Source organism: Syngnathus leptorhynchus, chromosome 4 (assembly GCF_054491065.1).
Source record: "Syngnathus leptorhynchus isolate UIUO chromosome 4, UIUO_Slep, whole genome shotgun sequence".
In the NCBI taxonomy this organism is placed as follows: Eukaryota; Metazoa; Chordata; class Actinopteri; order Syngnathiformes; family Syngnathidae; genus Syngnathus; species Syngnathus leptorhynchus.
Genome location: NC_141198.1, coordinates 14,847,235 through 14,870,824, shown reverse-complemented (window position 1 = coordinate 14,870,824; position 23,590 = coordinate 14,847,235). Strand labels below are relative to the sequence as shown.

The 23,590-nt window shown below is 44.0% G+C and overlaps 1 protein-coding gene across 4 annotated transcripts in view; it reads right to left on the bottom strand.

The window, feature by feature from the left end:
* Positions 1 to 789: 789 nt before the first annotated feature.
* Positions 790 to 23,590, bottom strand: part of LOC147058342 (transmembrane protein 132C) — a 74,943-nt gene continuing 52,142 nt past the window's right edge. For 3 of the 4 annotated variants that reach the window (XM_085910405.1, XM_085910406.1, XM_085910407.1), the window contains 12 exons: positions 18,805 to 18,991; positions 13,296 to 13,439; positions 7,616 to 7,833; positions 6,970 to 7,033; positions 6,769 to 6,900; positions 6,605 to 6,682; positions 6,280 to 6,342; positions 5,975 to 6,103; positions 4,562 to 4,690; positions 3,653 to 3,937; positions 3,305 to 3,573; positions 790 to 2,789 (listed from right to left, as the gene is read on the bottom strand). In XM_085910405.1, coding sequence (XP_085766531.1) covers positions 2,207 to 2,789; positions 3,305 to 3,573; positions 3,653 to 3,937; positions 4,562 to 4,690; positions 5,975 to 6,103; positions 6,280 to 6,342; positions 6,605 to 6,682; positions 6,769 to 6,900; positions 6,970 to 7,033; positions 7,616 to 7,833; positions 13,296 to 13,439; positions 18,805 to 18,991 — 2,281 coding nt within the window. In that variant the 3' untranslated portion in view covers positions 790 to 2,206. The remainder of the gene's footprint in view (positions 2,790 to 3,304; positions 3,574 to 3,652; positions 3,938 to 4,561; positions 4,691 to 5,974; positions 6,104 to 6,279; positions 6,343 to 6,604; positions 6,683 to 6,768; positions 6,901 to 6,969; positions 7,034 to 7,615; positions 7,834 to 13,295; positions 13,440 to 18,804; positions 18,992 to 23,590) is intronic. The other variant, XR_015065895.1, reaches the window with a different exon arrangement.

The window sequence follows — 23,590 nt, the reverse complement described above, 5'->3', positions numbered from 1 at the left end:
TGAAGTGCGTTTGCTGCCATTAGAGTCTCCCCTTTCAAATAGCTGCTATTATAATAATGACGCCCCTTTTTTTCATGATTATTGTAACAACGGTGAGCATTAGCGTTAGCATAAACGTTGTGCTGCTGCCAGGTGGAGGAAAATGTCGCCACTGGAGTATCCCTGGACGCAACCCACCTCACTTGGAAAGTGGCTTTTTCAAAGTTTTTTTTTTTTTTCAAATTCACTTTCTCCCTTTCAAAAATGGTGCAACCTTCACTAACTATCTAACCCATCCTATGAATTGACCTGAAGTTTTCCTCGCTGGGTGCTTTTGGCTCACTTGGGAGAGCAGGTTGCACCACTGTGTGAATCAGGCCACTAGGGAATAGACTTTTTGGTTTTAGGTGGGAAATGTTAAATATTTAAAGTGATCCCATTGACAGGTTCACTGTGTGAAACCATTTGCAAAGTTTCTGTTTAAAACAGGTATAAAAGGTAGCATTCCTCTTTTTTACACATAGTTCATAGAGATTTTGCGGTGCAGTGCGACTGCAAAAAGGATCTTGACTCAACTTTTGTCAATTTCCTATTTGCCGAGTTCCGTTGGAAGTGCTCGGATGCTGATGTGCCCAAGCTTCACCTACGGCAATTATTGTGGACACTATAAAATAAAATTAAATACGTACACATACAATACATATGGAAATTTCTGTGAATGGAAAGCCATGCTTTAGTCTGCATGGGCCATTTTGCGACATGTGTGTGGACAAAGTGGTGACCCGTGAGCTCTTGTTGTAGATCCTGTTTATTTGCGTATGTACAACATTTGATTACATGGTCAGTAACGTTTACAAATAATAAATATTGCCATCCCAACAATGTGGTCGTCTCTTTTCATTGTCGTCGTTCTTCTTCATCACCTGAGCTTTTAACACAAAACAACGGTTTTGTGCGTGCGCCGCCACCCCCCTTTGACCTCGCCTCAGTGCTGAATTGAAATAAAGAATTCATTTCTAAAGAAAAGTCTAACACACTTGCAAAGAACACAGGGAAAACCAGACTATATTTCAAAATAAAACTATAAAGAAGTCAAATCTACAGTGGATACAATAAATGGTCTCACCTAAAGGAAGCAGGAAGTCTTTTCACCCAATGGGAGGAGGGGTTGACAGAGAGAGCCATCGTGTGCAGGAAGTTTCAAACAACAGGTAGTGATCTCACTTCCTGTTGCCAATTGTGCAACTTTGAGTCTTGGCTCATTTCCTTCCAACTTCTGATGCCAAAGTCTTCTTTACTTTGGAGACAGGAAATGACTCCATTCAACAATTTTGTGCACAGGAAAAGTCAAAAACTTTGAGCATATTAAAAATAGATCCTACGCGTCTAACAATAAATAAAATTACAACATAAAACATTTTCATGGGCGTGGCAACTCTTGTCCTTGTACTGAAATGGCGACAAACGAGCCAAGTTGATGGTTGCTAGGTAAACACTTCCCAGCACGCCCTTCAAAGTCAAACCGCTTTTTATTCTCACATCCTGCCGCTACTTGTGCAAGTTGGAGTGCCCGTTGTATCGCAGTCCCGCACTTTGGACACGAAAAAGCTTTTACTTTGTGGACAGGAACCATTGAACAATTTTGGACACAAGAAATGTCAAAAAGAATCACCACTTTTTGACAATATTAAAAATAGGTCCTAAACCCGAATGACATTTTGCATGTGACAATAAATAAAATGTTTTTTATGCAAATGGAAACACTTATTGTGAAAAGCACGATAGTTTCCTGGTCATGGCAACGAAAGAGTCAACTTGGGCGCAGATTTCCGTTTGACTCACTCATTTTGAAATCTTTTATTGCATGAGCTTGATTCCCACTTCCAACATTCTTAGCTTGTCCTCGCCCGCCGTCCTTCCCTTTGCGCGCGCCCATGCCATTCCCGCTTCCGTCCAAAAGGCATCACAGGTGAATTGTTTTCATGGGTTCACCAAGACCCACATGCCTGGTTCTGACTGGATCCCCCCAGGCACCACCCCCTAAAATGTTACCCCTTGGTCGCCCGGTTCGACGCTCGGTCCCCCCCGACAGAGTCACCCGTTGTCACGCAGCCTTTCCACGTGGCTCTGGATATCCGACTGGCCCATGTCCAGATGGTGGCAGACTTTCCCCCTCCCCTTCAAGACACCGACCCCCCCTCCCCAGACCCCCCGCCGCCCGACATAGTCACAAATTGTCCTGCAACCTCTCCATGTAGCTCCTGATTTCCGACCGGCCCATGTCCACATCGTGGCAGACCCACTTGATGTCGTCCTCGCCACCCTTGCCGAGCAGGACCGAGGGGTCGGCGTACGGGCCGCCGGCCCCGCCCCGGTGGTGGTCGTTGGGGAGCACGGTGGCAAACGAGGTGAATTTGACTCGTTTGCGTTTGCCGGTGGCCCTGGGAGAGTTGTTGAGATGCTCGGCGTCGTGTCGAACGGCGGGGATGGTGGAAAGGCACTGGTGGGGTTCTGGGAGAGCCCGGGGTAAGGTCTGGCTGCGGGAGACGCCCCGGTAGCCACCGCCGCCCCGGCGGGCGGCCACGGCCAAGGCGGTACCCGCCCCGTTGAGAAGGTACTTGCTTTCTTCGTAGGCGTCCTCGCCGCGGTCGATGACGGTAGTGCACTCGTCGGGCGGCGCCCCCGGACACGGATCGGCCTGGTCCGGGTGCTCCGCCAGGAGGTCAGCCTCATTGCCCAGCCAAACCCAGTCGTGGGCGTGGTTCATGTTGCCGCCTGTCTCCAGCACGGGCACCTGCTTGTGGCGGTACCTGACAATGACATGCCACAACAACCTCAGTCATTTTGGCTGCCTTCAAAACCACCTACGTCTTCTTTGCCATCTTCAATGTCAAGTTATAACGTCTACTGAACTTTGTATGCCATAATGGATGTTTTGTATACCTGCTGTACAATCACAATAAAGGCATTCTCCTCTTTGGAACTCTTACACTAGTTTGGAGCCCTCCTTTGAAATCCTCTTACTGGTTTGGATGTGTACTTTGAAACGTAACCCAGGTTCTAAAGCCTACTTTGAAACCATAACCCTATTTTTGCTGAAACCTCAACGTTAGTTTGAAACCGTTCTTTGAAACCCTAAACCCAGGATTAAACCCTCATTGGAAATGCTAGTCCGTTCATGCATTCAATGACTTCTCAGCTCACTGTAACAGCAAAGTCTGTCATCCTTGGTACCGGTAACAGTGAGTGGTGTCATCTTTGGTACCCTTAACAGCATCTTGTGCACTCTTTGAGACCTAAACTGTAAATTCTGCTTTGAATCTACCTGAAGGCAAAGCTGATGCAGTTGATGAGGAAGACGAGGATGGCCAGACAGAAGACCCCCAAGAGGGCGTACATCCCGATCTCCAGGTCTGACAGCCCCCTGGTGCTCTGGCTCAGCTCGCTGTCCGAGGCTCCGGGCACCTCCACTTGCGCTGGGTAGCCGGCGTAGTCCCCCGCCCGGCTCGGAGTCCCTCCGCCAACCCGTCCGCCGCCGCCTGCTTTCCCGCCCGTCGCTCGATGGGTCACGGTGCTCTTGGTCGTTAAGCTCACCTGACAATTGGACGAACAATCAGCGAGTTAGTTTTTATTATTGTGATTTAGCCCAAAAATATTTTTGTTATTGTCCAACCTTCCTCATGGCGCCTTCCTCACGGTCTACAGCCACCACCACACTTTTTGACTCCCACTCGACTCCATCTCCGGCTCTCAGCTGCTCGGTGCCGTTATCGGGCCCTCCCCCTTCCTCCGGACCTCCGCCCTCGGCGACGCCAAACTTGACCGCCACGTTGCCGACACCTGACGCCAACACGCTTTTCCTCTTGGACTTCTGACAGGTCTCTGAGATCACCATCTCGACGCGCACCAGCGCCCCCTGACCCTCACCTTCCGCCACCACTACGGGCCAGTGTTGTTCCTGAGGGAGCAATTCCACCAACAAGAGGGCACATTAACGAGCTTCTTGACTGACCGACAAAGTTACTGACTGAACTAACCGGTTGGGTGACTTAGTGACCAACTCACGACCTGACCCACTTACTGACTGACTAACAAAGTTACTGACTGAACTCACTGGTTGGGTGACTGAGTGACCAACTCACTACCTGACCCACTTACTGACTGACTAAATGAAATCTGGCTGGTTGAGTGATCAACTTTTGAACTAACTTTGTGACTCTCACTAATTTTCTGACTGACTGACCGACCGACCGGCTAACAGACTGGTTGAGTAACCAATTTAAAACAACTAAACTCATAAATAAATGACTAACTAATTGCTTGACTTACTAACCAAATTAATGACTGATATCAACCTACTAGCATAACTAAATGGTCGACTAAGAGTTAACTGAGTGACCAACCGTCTAACTCACCGACCTATTGACGATAGAGTGCTGGCTAGCTGTGTGATGACCTGACTAACTGACTGACCTAACCAACTAGGTAACTAACCACCACGGTGTACCTGTGTTGCTCCTGAACAATTTAACCAGTAGGGGGCTAAAGGCAAAACATTGCAGGCGCTAATTGAAGCTCCTACCTGATTGGTTACCGAGATGACATTGTCGTCCAATGACACGGCAGACAGCAGAAAGTCCTTGGGGTCGTATATGTCAAGCGGCGTAACGGAGCCGTCGCTGTAGTGGATCCAAGCACTGATGGCTGCTTCCTGAAATGGAAGCATCAGCACTTTGAACGCATTTAGCTTTTCACCGCAGCACAATCTGTTGGAGATACCCCATTTAGACCGAAGACAAGCAGACTAACTGTTCAAAGTGGACCACCATGGCACCGAAAATTGGTCTTATACTTTAACTAACTCGCTGGTTAGTTGATTTACTAACTCAATCAAACCAACTGTAACTGATGGACTAACTGACCAACCAACCGCAACACACTTGAACTGGCTAACTGACTGACATCCTAACAGAAAACTGATTGACTGACTGACTAACCAAGAGGCTAACAAACAATTGACCATATGAGAAACATACTAGATAAACTGACTGACTTACCTACTGAGTGACCCATTAGGCACCTGGATAACTAACCGATTAGCTGACTAACAATCCGACTGAGTGATTAAACAACCCGTTCAGTAGCGCCGATCGTTTCTGACTGCCGAAGAACTGACTCGGCTACCAACAGAATACGCCCTTGTTTGATTAACCGACCCGTCAACTGAGGGACAAACTAACCAAACATACTATGAACTGATTTACCACTCGTAAAAATGTATTTCGTGATGTGCGTGTTGTCATGGCAACAGGCTCCTTCCTGCCTCTAATTGTGGTGCGCACATCATATTACAGGTGGGACCAAGATGTCTGGCATTGCTCAAACAGACACACACATACACACACTTAGTGGAGTTTGTTCGTGGCTGACAGTTGGGCATGCGGCTAATTAGGAGGCGATTATCACATAAGGCAGATAAGCAGCGTGAGATGTTCACAGCGAAGGATTACTCTTTGGATCGGCTGATTACGACCTCGGGGCTTCTCCTTCCACACCGACCTGCCGTCTACTTGTGCGAGTGTGTGCCCCGAGTTTTGCTGAAAAGATACAAAGAGCCCTCCAGGTGAAGCCAACTCTCCTATTTCCGATTTGTCCAGCGTAAGTATAACAGAAACGCAATTATCTGATCATAAGCGCTTTAGCAAGTGTACATGCGACACTTTTAACGGTCATTCCAAAGTTCAACTTTTAGTGTCTAGCTAGACTGTTGTTGTTTTTTTCCGATTACAGCAACAATTTTACAGTTACGCCTAAAAGTGTCTCTACTCATTTGAACAACAGTTAAGAAGGCAAAGAAACTCACCCACAATTCCCTGACACGAACGTGAATCGGTTTTAGCACCCAAAAAAAAAAAGCATCATTTATTTGGACTCAAAAACAAATTTGACAAATGATTATTAAAAAGAAGTGATTGTGCAGTGCGTGTCTTCCTACCTGTTTGGGCGCACGCAACAATTCGCTGGCGGTGGCGGTCATTAGGACGGCTTGGTAATTCCCGCCAGCGGGCGCCAGGCTGAGTGTGAGCGAGGCCACCAGCTGGACCCCCATGTCGGCGATGGCGACCTGCGTGTTAAAAAATGATGTCACAATTACAATTGACAATACCAACCACTGTAGTTACAATACAAGATACAAAATAAGTTTTAAAGATTCCGATTTATGATTTTTTTCTGCAATGCGATTCAGGCAGAGTATGATTACGATACAATGACGCTTGACTGTACTTGCATTTTTCTTACCTTGTCATCCAACACGGTCACCGTCTTCTCTGCCAGGATGGAGTCGGACAGAGGCGACATCACCTGCCGAGCAAAAGACAGGCCAACTTTTGATTTGTAACCGAGGGGACAGCGTTTCGACTGACTTCAATTCAATCGCCGACTTCAAAGTCCGACAATGACAAGTGTGATATCTTCACAAATCAACGCGACAAGTGTCACATGAGCCGACGTGTGAATGGAAAGATTGGAGAGGCAAAAATAGTCACACTCACAAATGTTGACTGGGATACCCACAGGAAATTCTGCTTGCGTGTGTGTGTGAGTGTGCATGTGTGTCAAGTACTTGGATAGTGGTGATGCCTAGATCTCGTCCAATCAGAATGCGTCCGTCGACCAGCCTGGCAATGCGTTCGTCTTCCACCTGGGTAAAATAGAGGTCGCTTTATTCGGTACTCCCTGCTTTAAATGGGTACCTAATGAAGTGTCTGGTAATTATGGCGCAGATACCTTGAGCTGATCCAGAACCAAGTGAGTGATGTCGGCCTGCCAGTCGGAGCCCAGCATGCGCACCACCTCCCCTCCCGGGTCGGACGGCTCGGCTACAAAGTGCGTGAGGACGCGCACCAGGGCGTACTGGTACTGTAGGACAAGGCAGGCGTCAGCGCCCAACATCTTCATCGGCAGATCTTTGCAAGCAAAGAGGAAAACCTGCAGTGTGCAGCCTTTGCCCTTCCTCTCGTCGTCCTCGTCGTCTTCGCTGTCTCTCGTCGGCCTGATCACAGATGCCGCAGACCATGTTCATGGAAGGAAAAAAATATATATATCACATTGAGATGTCAGTGCTCCTGCCAGCTAACACACACGCTTAACATATTTCCTTGCCCAGCGATCAATGACTCTTTTTGGAAATATATACCAAAATTCCCAAATATATATATTTTTTGCATGGAAATCATTTGTGGTGGAAAGATTATGGTAAAAAAATATCATGAAAAAATTCAATCCTATTTTGGACTAAAATTTAGATTTCTTTTTTCTCTAGACTTAAATTTCTTTTCAACACAAGTTATTTCTGGCAAAAGAAATCAGGAAATAAAACTTTAAACTAGACAATTCATGAAAATGAAAGATGTCAATACTCACCCCTTTTCATTGTTTCTCGGGGTTTTCAATTTTTTTTAAAGTGACTTTTGCATGACAGCTACAACCACAAACTTGTAACCAAAGTGAGAAGAGAGAACGTTTCCATATTTCGACGCTTCATTGTGTCCGTGCGTGACAGTTTTTGAAATTCCTGAAGGGCTCGTTCAATCTGGAAGTTTTCCAAGCCCAAATTTGATTGGTTCCCTCTCACCTTTTGCTGTTAGCGGCGTTGGGGGAGATGGGCACGCGCCAGCCTTTGACCTGGCTGAGCTCGGTGTCGGATACGTGGATCTGCAGAGGCAGTTTGGGCACCCAAACGTCTAGCGACAGGCTGGCCGTCAGGTGCATGTATGCAAAGGCCACCGACACCCGCAGACGCCCACGCATCTCCTTGCCATTCACCAGAACCTCGTCGCAATTCCCGGAAACCTGCGTCACATACACAGTACGGCCGCTGGAAATAAAGTTGGACTGTATTCGATTGTGTTTTAGCGCTACTTTTATACTGAGCACTTTGAGGGACTTTTGCTGAGTCGGCAAAGTGAAACGAAATCAAGTTAAAAACATCCGTTCGATAACACACACAAAGCGAACAAGTGTATTTTGTTTGTGTGTGTGTGTTGCTGAGTGTGAGCTTTGAGGACACTGAAGAATGGTTTTAATCTGGGTTGCTTTGCCACAGCAACCACGGCGACAAAAGCCAGACGCGAGGAATTGGGAAGAAAAAAAGCGGCGGCCTCAGCACTTCAACAAGTGTGCGGTGGAGGAGGAAAAAGACACACACAAAAAATCCCAAACTGTCAAACTCCATCCGGCAGCGCTACAAAAGCGATGGAAACTTCCGCCTAACTTTTTCGACCGCTTCAAATAAATATCGTATTTAACTTGGCTTTGCTGTCTTTGTCATTTTTTTTTATTTTAGTTGAAATAGAAACATCCAATCATGTGTGGGTCGGTCTTGTGGCATACTATACAATTAGCGCTATATGCTAATTAAACAGCTAATTATACATAACACAGGTTGGGGCTATATATGCTCACTGGGTGGGTGGGTCACTCTATTAGGTACACCTGCACGGAGGATATACATACATATACCTCTTGGATGCAGTACAGAAAAAATATTGTTTTATTTATTTATAAAAACTAATAATATTTACACTTTATTTATAATGTGTTTAAATGCATATCAATATTAATATTGATGGTACATATAATTGTTTTATTGAATATTTATGTTAAATTGTGAGACGGCTTATATTTAAACGTGATACTTTTCCTGGCATGGCTTCGGTATTTCTTAGCACGCAATTTGATGTGACTTTTCTTCATTACATGTCCCCGCAAAGCCCAATTTGCCCGAATGCGGGCGTCCTGCGCTGCACGTTTTGTCAGAGAAATAAAAAAAAAATTCCCCTTTTCATATGTGCAACATCCCCCACGAGGCCGCACGACCATCTGCAATTGCGCTCGGCGTGGCACCCGCAGGGAAGCCCGCCGGGAAGCCCAAACTTCAGACTATGGTGAGGCTCTCATCCAATTAGGAGGCCCCTTCACCAAGCGGGGGCGGGTACTGAGGTGGCCGAATAGCAGAGCCGCTGATGGGATCACGCCTCCCACCTGCCTGGTCGTCATTTGAGAGGGGCCACGTTGGGGCCAATCACCTCTGAATCGTATTCAAAAAGAAGAATGGATGATTCTCACAGACGATAGCTTGGCCCTTGAGGTGACCACCAAAAAAGTGCTTCAATTGGACTCTTTTGCGCTGGGTTCGCCACAAAAATTTGTCAATCCCCCCTCGTGACACCAAATATACTTTCTCCTCGAGGCAGTCGTCACAAAAACGCTGGAATCGAATCTCTTCTTCATTGTGTTTTGCATTGAAAACAAACAAACAAGTGACTTCTCAACCCTAATTTCTTATCCCAGCAATTGAGCAAAATGTATTTTCAATGTAAAAAATAGGTGTAAAATCAGATCCAAACTTCTGAGCTTTTAAATTTGATCAAATCCATCTCTCCTTGAGAGGGGAGGGGCATTGGAAAAAACAAAACGATCCCACTTTTGACCCCAACCACAACCATTGTGCTGGCTTAGCCGAGAAACGTTTGGCCTTGAAGCGGACATGAACGTCAACAACCAAGTGAGAGTGGAGGACTTGCTCGCTTGTTTGGGGACTGGGCTGCACTGCTGCATGCTGGGAGAAAAAAAAAATCCCCTTCAACTCTCCCGCTTCCTCTTTTGTGTTGAAGTCGGCAAAAATACAATCTACTTAGCTTCAAACGTTTGCTTCCTTTGTCAAGCCTGTCGAGTGGGCTTGAAGGTGTGTGTGCGCGCATGTGTGTGTGTGTGTGTGTGTGTGTGTGTGTGTGTGTGTGTGTGTGTGTGTGTGTGTGTGTGAGTGCGTGCATGCATGCGTGTGTGTGTGTGTGCGTGTAAATTAGCAGCCTTATTAGCATGGAAGTCAACGCTGGCCCCAATATGTCTGCTTGGGTGGCCTCAGTGTATGTGTGTGTGTGTGTGTGTGTGTGTGTGTGTGTGTGTGTGTGTGTGTGTGTGTGTGTGTGTGTGTGTGTGTGTGTGTGTGTGTGCGTGTGCGTGTGCGTGTGCGTGTCAACTTTTAAATTTACACACGTGAGCGAGCGTGTGCTGAGTTGTCACGCGCCATTATTCAAATGAGACAAAGCGATCAAAGATACCGGAATCATATTTGGAGTTAAAGCGAGTCAAAGTTGAGCCGTGTTTACAAGCACTTCTCTTTTGGGTCTCCGATTCAAAATGTGCTAAGCAGAAGAGAAATCAAATTGGACAACAACAACAACAAAAAAAACACGTCAAATTATCTTCCAACGTCCCGCATTCACCTTGAACCAATTGATGAATGTGAAGATTGTTGAGTTTCCAACATACGCATATTTAGTGTTTAGTGTCTGACTCCTGCTGGCTGTGTATGTTAGCATGCTAATTTGCGGCTAATTAGTTATCGACCCTGGCGGCCATGTTTTATGGAGGCGTGACACGGGGTCACGCTCGACGGTCGGGCCCTACTTCACACATTTGCGGCTATCCAACACCTGGCATGTGATGTTGCGGCAGACAATCTTAAATGTAATGTGTTTACTTCAAATTTTGAAACCCTGTCAAGACAATTTGGAGATTCGCAAAATGCAAAGGAAGACACAAGATGGAGAATTGTTTTGTTTTGGTAGTCATTCCAAATTTGGCAAGTTTGTTAGCAAAGCTCTTGTCTGTGCTGTGTCACATTTTCCAAATATTTATTTTCGCTTTCTATTGTTCTATTTTTATTTTCACCGGGACTTGATTGCACTCGCTGTGCTGTCCGCCTCTCCTGCAGCACATTTCCATGCAAGCGCACGTGTATGCGAGAGTGCGGGACCATCAGGAGTGAAACTTTTGGGTCACAGTCTGCGAGCACCCTGACATTGCGTTTAAAAGCGTTTGATGGGCGTTTAACAAAAAAAAAAAAAAAAAAAAAAAGCTGTCAGCGAGGAGTTACAAGTTCATTGCGCCGGCGGGAGTCGAAACAAAGTCAAAATGTTCAATAGGGTTGGAAAAGTCACTTGGGGCGTTTTAGCGGGAGAGGAAGGCGGGCCTCAGGGTTTGTCCCCCCCCCCATCCCACTATAGAAGTGATCAGAACAACTTGAAATACAGTCAGTCTCGTTGCTTGGGGAATGACAAACACAAATATTGGCAAAAGAGAAACAAAAAGGAAGACAAATCAGTAAATGATTTTCTTGAAATGTTGTCATTTTTGTGTCATTTTAAGCACCTCCCTTGCACAATACAAAATTAAGCTCAATATTTGATCAAAACAAGGAAAAAGTGCAATTCATGCAAATTTGATGAGGCCTTCCTTCAGTGATTTATACTGTAGCAGTCAGCAAAAGTGCACGTAGGCACACACACACAATTTCCAAGGACAAGGTGTGCACGCGTGTGTTTAAAGATCACGCGTGTGTGCTTTATTAAATGTCGCTCTGATCAATTCTTAATCACCCTTGTGTCTATCCGGGTACTCTTAAAGCACGCACACACATCATCCAATCAAATTGCGACAATGCGAGAGGAAAATACGGGTCATCGAGTAATGAGGGTGCAAAAAGGTTGCCCTTTACTTCACCAGACGTTTTGACTTCGAAATAAACTTGATGAACGTGGTTTTCCGGAAATACACATTTTGGGGGGGGGTTTGATAAAGACCAAATTCTGAACATGAGAAATGTTTTTGTGAGCGTGTTGAAAAGGTGGACTCAATCTAGAGCAGCAAACACAGGCTGAAAGACACGCTCAAAGACACGCAATGAAATGAGTGCCCTCCGTTGCCAGCGTTATTGATCACACTTAAACAGCGGGGCTCCCGTCGGTCGGCGCAAGGAAATTGTCTCCATATTGAAAGTGTCACAGCGAGGGTGCGTTTCATTTGCGCTTCCCGAGGACAAAGGAGACGCCGCGCCGGAGAAATCAATCTTCTATCTTTGGCCGAGCGAGCGAGCGCATTCCTCCGCTTGATTCATTTAGTGTTTCGGCGGCGGCTAGCATGCGCGTTAGCGTCGCCCGCCGCCACTTTAAAGTTTTACAGCCGGATGAATTTGCCACATTTGTGCGCCATAAACGTTACGGCTTTATAGCCCGTATAGATTTAACTTTGTGTTTGTGGATGCTCTTATTCTTCATGGGGTTTGTTGTTAAAGAGGGGAATAGTGGGGAGTGACCAATCACAAGAATGAGCTAAAAACAACAACGAGCCTCCCGATAAAACTGTAGCGCATTTAAAAATGACAACATATAAAGAAAAAAAAAAGAAGAAGCTGTTTTACCCGTGAGCCAAAGACAATAGATTCTTTGATTCCTAATAGAATAAGGATAATGGACAGAATTTTGCAAGACTATTTAACCTTTATCAAATGTAGCATGTCAATGGTCAAGGAGAATTTTGTCAAGTTCATGGTTTCTAAAACTAAAGACAGTTAGGAGTTGGTACCAAAGTAAATATAGGCTAATTGTTTTTCAAATCATCAGAGACAATTTAGACTTGGGATAATGAATAGACTACATGGGTTTTGTAAACATCAAAGACAATTCTAGTTAAAGAGAAAAAGAAGTTGAATATTGGCTCGTGTAAATATTCAAATTTCTATCCTATGTACTAAACCTATGCTAACAAATTCAGCATGCAAAAACAATTGGTCAATTCTTAGGTCTTTTTTTTAAGACATCAGACATTTGAGGGTCTATGATAAACGTTAAACATGTGTTTTTGAAAACATTAAAGACAATTTAGAGTTAAAAATCTGGGCGATGTGAACAAAGAGCTCGCAGTCACAAAAATGAGCAAGAACACGAAGCTGTAAAAGTCACAACATGGCGAACGAGGCCCTTTTTTTTTTTTTTTTTACCAAGGTTGGTAAATTGGCGTCATCATCGTCATCATCATTCCAGAGGAGACGAATAGCGTAATGAATGAAGCCATTAAACGCTCCGCTGCTCAGAGTGAATTAAAACCACAAAGTAGGAGGTTTCGGCGAGATTAGGAAAAGTAAAAATGAGATCTGGTTTACATGCCACGAGAAAAAGAAAAACTTTTTCCACAAACTTTATGTTTGTTGTTTTAAACAAAGACATTTTTTTATTTGATTATTGCGAGCTTGTAATGTTACATAGATTTTGTTTACTTGGATAAACCCATCAAGTGCGTTTTCAGAAATATCCAAGACAACTCTTCAAACCGACCTAACGTTTTTTTAAACATTGAAGAAAATCTCAATGTGTATTTTCTTGGACCACACAAAATTCAAAGATGATTAAAAACATCCGAATCTGGTCTTTGATGCTATCAGACGCATTTTGGTCAACATCAAAGACACTTACCTTGAGCACGTGAACGTCGGCCGAACTGCAGCTGATGGCGTCGTCCACTTCCCTCACCTGGCCGTCCGTCCCGACCGTCAACAGCTTGACAGGCAGAGATACCCGGCGCCCGGTGAGGATGGCCGTGTTCAACACCTCCGTGTCCTGTCCAACACACGCATCACAATGACACATTGCTCCTGGTCAATGTACGCATTCTAGCTTCATGCTCCAGATTTTTTTTTCACTTAATTTGAGCCCAAGCTCGCAAATTGAAAAGTCAGAATTTGCTAGTGATCGACACATAGCCCTAACTAATCATTTTTCTAATCAATTATTTTGTCGATTTTTTTTTCCAATTAACTGGTCATTTAGATCAAAAAACTATTTTCTCCGTTTATTAAAAAACAGGACATTGGAATTTACTAGTGATCGGCATGTTTGATAGGCCTAACTCGAGCTGCAGCAAATGGTTATTTTTCTAATGAATTATTTTGTTGATTTGATTTGTTGATGTTTTTTTTTCAATTAACTGATTTAGATCGAAAAACATTTTTTGCTCGTTCATTCAAAAACAGAACATTATTTTAAATTGACAGTGGAGAGAAATGAATGAACATGAATGGATTCCCGAATTGGTCTAACATGTTACAAAATCAGCAAATGTTTCTGAGAAGTCAAAGCATATGTCTGCAAATGAAAGAAAAAAAAAAAAACAAGGTAAGGAGACTGCTTTCATGGAAACAGATTAACCGTTGAGTGGTTAAAATTTTTAAGGATGAAACTAATCGATGATCATGATAGTTGTGAATTATTTTGATGACGGATTCGTTTGTTGCTGAATCAATGAACGATTCCAATGCTCGAACTAAAAGGTACATGTTTGGGCAAATACTGGAGACCAAAGGCTGATGATTGTAATCAGGACTGCGATTAAACGCTTGCCGACCTGCCGGCGTCCATTTCCATAAGATGGCTCCACGCTTGCGAAGGGGGGATTTATCCCCGCGCAGACTCGTGCTCGTGATTAAAAATAAACGGAAAATTGAGTGTGCCACTTCCACAAATCGGTCCTGCTTCATGTCAATCAATGACCCCCCCCCCAAATGATGTTTTGTAAATATCAATGATGATTTAGAAATTCAAAGATCCCACATGTATTTTTTTTAAAAACAAACAACCTAGAATCAAAGACCCCCAAATGGTTTTAAATACAAACAACTTAGAATCAAAGACCCCCCCAAATGTTTTTGGGACAATTTCAGTCTTCAGTGATCAGACCTTGAATTTCTCATTTGATCAACACAAAAACAATTTGCTTTGTTTTGTGACATCAGCAACAACTCCAAGAGCCCCAAATAAGTGTTTTTGCAAAAAAATCAGACAATTTGCTGATTCAAAGATGCCAAAGTACACATTTTATGCAGAAAGACAATGGAGGCTGTGAAATGTTCAGTAGTCAGGAAGCAGGTGGGGTTGAGAAACAGGTGAGGAGGAGGATGGGGGGGGGGAGCAGCCAGCAGGGATTAAAGAGGATTAAAAGCATGACAAAGACAATAAGACAAGAAAAAGTGATGAGAGAAGATATCAAGGAAAAGTTTCTGCCTGCAGGCTAAGTGGGAAGAGAAATGTTTACCCACCAGGCGTGTGCATGAGCATTTCATGACATGACTAACACGCGCGTGCACGTCGTGAGATGAAATGCGCAGATAAAATCGCATCCACATTGTCGCCATCATGACTGCAGGCTGCAAGTGCACGCTGATGTCACCCAGTGGCCACTAAAGGCGGCGGCGGCCTCTTATCGTGTCTCCAAACACATCAGATTAGCAACACACTCCCAATTTTGCATGGTTGCCAATGCAAATGTATTGGGACAAGCATCAGCGATTGAGGTTGAAATTATCTGTCAAAATCTATACAGGTGCTCAACAAACGTTTTGACACACTTGCCAATGCCAATGTTTCATTCAAAGGCCAATAAGTCTGATATTATTCCAGGACACCTCGGACAAGACGCTTGGTCACCTGGGCGACCGAGGCTTGAGTGTTTTCAAGCATGAATGAGCGTTTGTGTGGACAAGTTTGTGTGTGTGTACGTGTGTGTGTGCGTGTAGCTGAGTAAAGTAGCATCCAATAAAAGACCGGCAACAGACTGGTTCCAAGGTAAAACCCTAAATTAATTGGCCTTGCTAAGTGTACAAACTTGAGGCTGAATGTCAATTATTATTTTTTGTGTGTGTAATTTTTGCATTCTAGCAGAAGCCGGAACTCTTCACAATTCCAGTCTTGAGTTTTTCCTTTCTTGTATCCCTGACTGCTGTTTCAATTGAAATCACATGACAATGATTGAACTTAGTCTTAGTTTTTTCAAAGACATAAATCTGACATTCAAACAGAGGGGTGTAGACTTTCATGTTCATGAAAATGTATCTGCTTGGTCTTCCAGCAGTCCACATAAAAAGCAGCCTATTAAAGGTTGTTTTATCACACACGTGTGAGACATTTGCACCCCTCACGTCTCAGGGCCGTTTATCCTGCAGATTCGTTTGCTTGATTTACCGTCAATATGCCGCGTGCGCTCACTCGCTCTCTGGCTCCTCCTCTCTCATATTCGCCACTCAAATAAGTCAGAGATGCTCGTAAAAGGACAATAATAGGAATAAAATCAAAAGTGCTTTAATTTGTGTGCGGCCATGCGGAGAGATGTGAAGCCATCTGAACATATGGCGGCTCACGCCTTGTGTGTGTGTGTGTGTGTGTGTGTGTGTGTGTGCGCTTGTGTTGTTTACGGCATGACACGGCATTAATAAGCAGTAAAGTCAGTGGCGGTGCACGCGTGAGCAAATCTGATGTGCAGCTTGTTAAAAGACCAATTGCAAATTTTTTTTATGGGTACAGAAATGTTGAGATGTCAAAAAAGTGATTCATACACTCACTCACGCACGCACGCGCACACAAACACACACACACACACACACACACACACACACACACACACACACACAGAGGTCGCTTTATTAGGTACACCGGTTAGGGTGTAGAGGTGTTAGCGAGAATGTTTTTGGTTGGAAAATGGTAAGAAATTGCAATCAAAATAAAATATTAAAAAAAAAAAATCATGTTGATCATAAATGCAATTTTACTGTTGTTCCCTCTTCACTGGGTTCTCAAAAATGTTTAAGGAACCCGATAACTTTTACCCATGGTGTCACACAAGGTTGGATGGGCACATGGCGTTGCCAGTTCGCAACGCAATGTTTATTTGCCGATATGTTGTGTGTACGTTTCATTCATGATTTCTGTTGTTGTGTGACAACGTTATGATTTTGCTCATTTATGACTTTTGAGATACATTTGAGTCCTACCTCATGTCCCATTTGAAAATAAATCCAAAGTGCGACAAATGTTTCCTAGTTTCATGCTCGTTCACTAGTGAACGTCAGCCGTTGCGCTGACCCTCCGCGCTTCTTCTTCTGTGGTGCTGTTCGCCAGGAATAATTGGCTATGGGAATGAACGTGAGCAAGTGCATCTCCTTGACCCACATAGTCGCACGGGCGTAGAAGGAGTGTCACTCGTGCGGTTGATTAATTGGTAAGGCGGGTCAATGGCAGGTAGCAGCCAAAGACTGCTAGCTAGCTTGTAGCCGGTGGCTAGCCCAAGAGGCTAACATAGCAGTCACATATATCACGTATACCATGTATTTCACCTGACGACAAGTTACATGGATGCAAATCCACAAAAAATTACAAAAGGCTGCTCAATTCCATGTTGTGTTGCTAAATAAATCAAAACGGTTTGCTCATAAATTGGCTAATATCAGATTTTTTTTTAAATGGTCAGGGATTCACGCTCACATCATCACAGCGTGAAGTAAAAATGTTGTTCAACAAGTGACATGGCGGCTCGCCAGTGGGCGGCGCTCGCACAACAAGCTACTGAGCCAGTCTTCACTTTGAACTCTTTAATTCTAAAACAGAACAATCTGGAAATTTCACGGCCAAACATAATCTGCCAAACGTTTTCCAAGTGGTGTATAAAGACAGAACTCGATTCCAACTTCTCCGAGGGCACTTTTGTTTGAAGCGCAGCGAAGAAGCACAAACAAGTTAGACGACGTCGAATAAATAAAAGATGGCCGACAAGAGCAACATTTATTCCTTCCTTCCCTCTCAGACCCCGTGGGACGGTCAGGCTTTTACTTTTAGCGGCGGGGAGCGAACGAGGACGCGTAATGGCGGCGGTCTGAGACATCACAGAACATTATTACTGATCCAATTTATGTGCTGAAACATCAGCACATCCTTTTCTGACCTCCCTTGGCTTTGATGTAGCGTAGCCCCCACCCCGCTAACAAGCGGGCTGCTCTTTACCTTGTTTTAGCTTCAGGCATTGGGAGGACACATCTTGACCGTGTTCCTTTTACAGAAGATGTGCATATTTCCATTATGTCTATTTGGATAATCTATTTCCTGAGTGAGAAATAATTTGAAAAACAGACTGAATCATATCTGATAAAATGAGATTGGTTGACAGTGAGTCTACTGACGGACAGAAAAATAAAGTTGCTTTGCCTTGCGGACCAACTGGCTGATAGACGGATGGACCGAAAGACAGAGAACACATTCACCGTCTTACAGACAGACTCCGGTGACAGTTACCGACAAACGGATCGGCCGGCTGACAGCAGACCGACACAGCAACTGACCGACATGGACCGCGGTGGATTGATAGCAAAGGATGTCAAGAAAATAACAAATGTCTCGCAAAATGATGGATGGATTTTCTAATGACATGAAAAAGTAATAATGAATGATGAATGAGGATGGGCGGATGAATGAGTATCGCCACGTTAATGTACCAACGTACTTTTTTGTCGTTTGAAGTGTTATCGCATTTGGCTTTACGCCAACTTAAAGAAATCAAACGTGAGATTGCTGTTTCTGATTGTTTTGGAGCACAGAGCGGTCTTGTTCTTGTCTGTCTGGTGTGCAGCCGAGGCAGATGCCCACCACGCCAAATTGGCTTTTCTCACCAGGGCTTTGCCGTCAGAAGGCGAGGCTAGCAGGCCGGATTAGCTTGGCGCTAATGGAAGTGAGAGCGAGCTTTCAAAAGCATCTGTATGCTCTTCCCCCGACCCCCGCCTCTCATTTTTGTTCTGGGCAGATGGGAAATGGCTGTTTTAATCCACAAGCACGTAAGAATTCCTTTAATGTCCCGGCTGACCGTTTATTGAAACATTATTGCCAGATACAGAAGAAGTAGGGGATGAGCTCGCTAGAGAAGGAAGAATGGCTTGGTGTAGAATAAGACACCCTCGATCAAGATATGATCCTGAGACTGATCCCGAGATCAAAACCCATCTGGAGAACGACAATACTAGGAGAAGAGGAAGTGAGAAATTTGGTATAGAAAGGGAGGATAAACAAGAAATAGGAGTAGCTGTAGGGACAAATGAACTACACATTAAGCGTAGAAGATGATGGAGGTATGGAAAGGGATCAGGACAACGGAAAGAGAAGAGTTGACCTGCGCAAGTGGGACGATGCCCTGGATGTTGGCGTTGCTGACGTACAGGTGCGAGACTTTATCGGCCGAGGCCGGCGCTCCCGACGCGTACTCCACGCTCCAGTGCAGAGTTTGGGTCGGGGCCAAGGTGATCACGTTGTCCACCTCAAAGTCCAACTGCATCACCTCGTAAGACGGGCTCTCCAACCTGGCGGATGGAAAACGGTACGATTCCATTAGCAATAATCAGCAACCATGGCACTTGCCTGTTTACTAACAGACAGGCAGACTTATTTTTTTTGGGTTAGTAGGGTTTGGTTATGTATTTTTTTTGTTTTTTTGTAACAAGGGAAGTGCTCCCCCTGGCCAAGGACCAAAGATGGTACAGTCCACTGACATCATTCCACAAACTAGGAAATAGCCTGCAAAGTAACGTGAACAATATATACCAATTTTTGTGTGTGTAATTTCTTTGTGCTTTTTGCTGTTTCAATAATAATAAACACTCCCCATGCCCAAGAATAAAAATAAAAATTTAAAATATATGTCATGGTCTACAAACCAGGAAGTAGCCTGCTAACATACCAAATAAATCAAACTTTTTTTTTTTCTATCGGGTGGATTTTCTTTTGGTTGTTTGACTAACAATGGGAGCTAACTCCTGTTGAGAACAACAAAGACTTTAAACAATGACACGGTATAATTAAAACATGCTACAGTCAAGAAATTACAATCTTCCATCTACAGTATTTTTTCCACTATGAAGTGAGAATAACTTTCCGAATGATCAAACATAATACTTATATCCATCTTCAAGACTTCTCCTGCAAGCATACGGACAGACAAGTGCAATTTGCCCCTGCTTTTAACACTTCTGAGACATCTTGCGAACATTTCTGTCTACTTTTTTTCTTCTTGCGTCATTAAATCCAAAGGGAATAAAAATACAGACAGTAAACGCTTTCATTGATTTGTTCTCGCAGCTGTGCCTCAGTGCTCAAGTCAAGTCAACTTATTCATAAAGTGACAAGAACGTTGATGATAACACAGCTGGATATCCATACAGCACGTGTGTGTGTGTGTGTGTGTGTGTGTGTGTGTGTGTGTGTGTGTGTGTGTGTGTGTGTGTGTGTGTGTGTGTGTGTGTGTGTGTGTGTGTGTGTGTGTGTGTGTGTGGGCAGGAGCAGGAGTCAAATAACTTAACGGCACATTTGAACAGCTTCACGAGCGTAATCACAGCCTTTATCGTTATATCGATAGCACAAAACAAGCGGGATTGAAACGTTTGGCTTTAACTGTCACTTTATGTCCTCTTTTTATCCGCTAAAATCCATCTCATAAATAGAAATTACCGCAATAAGGGATACGATGCCGTAGAGTAAAAAAATGCCAACATACCTTACCTTTTTGTACTTTAAGAAAACTCAGACATAAGCATCATTTCATAAAGTACCCTCGTGAGGAGAAAAGTAGCGGTACATTGTGCAGTTATAAACGATAATGTGAATTTCATTAATTTTTCCAAAACATAAGACAAGTGATCAACTGGATAATACACAATGCGTTTTAAAAAAAAATGATCGAGAAAATGAAAGATGGTGGTTATCTGTGCCTGCCATTTCCTCACATAAGAAAATGTGTTAAATGTGCATCTGCGGGGGCAGTGTAATCGCTGGAGCTGAAAAAGCAATGTGTCCACATTGACAGCTGCATTCAGGTGTTGTACATTGTTAGCATAGCATGGCTAGTTCACAGGAGTCAAAAGGACAACTGACAGTGGTTTCAAGTGTACATCACGCTATAGCCAAAAAATAGCTGGCCAATAGTATGTCACTTCATGATAGGTTACTCAAAATGTTTGCAAGACTGTGTGACAGGAAATCTTTGAGTTTGAGCTAACAATGGTATGCTAACAGCTAACAGTGCTACAACAATACTGCATTGGAAGGCAAGCCGATGCTCGAGTGACATTTGTGTACATGACAAGTTTACACTGCAAGCTAACATTGCTATGCTAACAACACCGTATAAGGTTGTGTACGATGCAATTATTTTTATCATGCATTGTCACAATAGCTGCAGAATAATAAAGACACCAGAATATACATACATATTTTTACCACAGAGAAACTACATATCCTGGCATGATAACAACAGTTACGCTTCATGAGTTCAAATTGATTAGGATTTTTTTTTTTTCAAGATCATTATTGCATTTATCGAGACAATTTGCGCTGATGATTTGCATTTCCCTGCCCCCAGATGATCAGTTGGCAGAAAAATAAGTTTTAATGTCAAAGTGTTTGGAAAAAAAAGTGTTATCGTAATTAGCAAATGCACTGATGGCATTTTTGAAATTTTAATCGTTTTTCAGCATTTCCATCACTAGTTTAATGACTCAGAAAAGCATCCCGATGATTAAAAACTCACAAAAAGAACTCCCAGATGAAAACACATGCTATTAAAAAAATGAAAGAATAAAAAGACATAAATGCACTCCCACCTAATTTGTGAGCATCTCATCAGCATCAAGACTGACTGAAGTTAATTTTTGTGTTTTGAACGTATAATATCAAATCTACAACTTTTAAGACAGAAATTCACACACATCTACACGGGGCCGTCACAGGTGTGTGGGTGACAAGAAACAGACAAGAAGGTAAAACCACATCACTCGGGACCAAAAGTCGACAACACGGTCACACAACAGTGTGTGCGTGTGTGTGTGTGTGTGTGTGTGTGTGTGTGTGTGTGTGTGTGTGTGCGCGCGAGTGACACAGCTGGTCACAGCCACGCTGGGCCTCTTGTCAGTTTGTGCTAACACAAGCGTGTCAGAGTGAAAGGACACAAACATGCACACGCTATGTTGCGCATCGTGCACGTAGGAGTGTGTGAGTGATGTTACACACACACAGCAGGGGTGTCACAGCAGCCGCTTTACATGGAAATGAAGCCAACATGCATGTAAAATATATACTGTGTGTGTGTGTGTGTGTGTGTGTGTGTGTGTGTGTGTGTGTGTGTGTGTGTGTGTGTGTGTGTGTGTGTGTGTGTGTGTGTGAGTGAGTGAGTGAGTGAGTGAGTGAGTGAGTGAGTGAGTGAGTGAGTGAGTGAGTGAGTGAGAGAGAGAGAGAGAGAGAGAGAGAGAGAGAGAGAGAGAGAGAGAGAGAGAGAGAGAGAGAGAGAGAGAGAGAGAGAGAGAGAGAGAGAGAGTACGTGTGTCTCTCTGAGCTGTCAGTCAGCTTCCACGTAAAGGACAGTGTGGACATTTGAGGAATGATCTTGCAGAAAATAAAGGACATGCATTAACCGCCCCCCCCCCCCCCACACACACACACACACTTACACTTACACTTAGTACACAGAGTAGAATAGTGAGTAGAACAAAGACCCCCCCTCCCTCCAGTGTAATGTAATGAATCAACAAACCAACTAAGCAACAATACCGCTACCTACCAACTAATCACCTACCTACCCTCTAAGTTATTTAAATCTGTAGTTAGATTCCAGCGGGTGTCTCGTATTTGTGTTGTATTGTGATCGCCGACCTCTTATTGCTTGTCGCACACGAGAGGACGAGCTAGAAAATGTAGCAGCAGGAGGCCGGCCGGCTGATGTCCTCCTCACCGTCCAGCCACTTGTGACGCTTATTGCTCATCAGACATGCTACGACATGCAGAGACAACCCCCCCCCCCGACAAACGCACATGTGCACTCGTCCCTCTCTGCTCTCGTACACGTTAGCGAGTGTGACACACACACACACACACACACACACACACACACACACACACACACACACACACACACACACACACACACACACACACACACACACACACACACACACACACACCGACATGCAACATGTAAATGCTTTTAGGGCAAGGCCACTGTGTGCGTGTGCGTGCATCAAACATCTCCCACTGCGATTTTCCTTTTTCTTTAAATGCAGCCGAAAGCTTTTGCGAGCACGGCGGGGTGCTGGGATAGCAAAGATGAAAATGTAGGAGCGGGGAGGGGAGGGGGATAAAGAAGAAATTGGAAAAACAATGGAAGGAGATGGAGAAAGTACTTGTTAGGATTTGGAACGGCGAGGAGGAAGGAGAGTTTTGTTACGATGATGAAGCCATTGTACCAAATAAACATTGCTTTTTGATTACTTCAGTCTTGGAATAATTATTTTCATGATTGTCGTCACTTAAGAGAATCTGGGCTCAACTTTGAACCAGGGAATCCAATTCCTGGAGAAAAATGTTGTTTTTAAGCAAGGTCAGGCCAAAATGTTCAAAAGAAAATCTTGTTTCAGGTTTCTTTTTTTTTCTAAATGTTATAATTTTGAGGGCAAACAGTTTGTTACATTTGCGGACAATATCCGATGTTTTCTAGAAAACAAAGGTGACAGTTGCGACTTTTTGTACGGCAGCCAACTTTTTGTGTTCTAAAGTTGGAAACATGTCAAAAAAGTTGTGCAAGCTTCTCGTCTCTCCTTTTTTGTGGAAATCTATTTTGGAGTGAACATCGCAGATTCGCCGCTGCCGTCTGGAGAAAGAATAAAAGAAGAGAAGACAAGACGCCGCTTTGCGGGAACCCTTTTCAGCCGTCTCTTTCGACGGGTTCTTTCCAAGACGCGCACGGCGGGGAAAAAAGGTCATTACGGTGAGATGAGAGTCAGCTTTTACGGCTGCGCGTTTCATTTTTATCGTTTTTGTTTGCCTTGCTGCCGGGAACACGTTTACTTAGCCACTGTTTCTCCCGCTCCCTATAAATGTATATTTTATAAATGTATAACACCAAAGTCCACCGG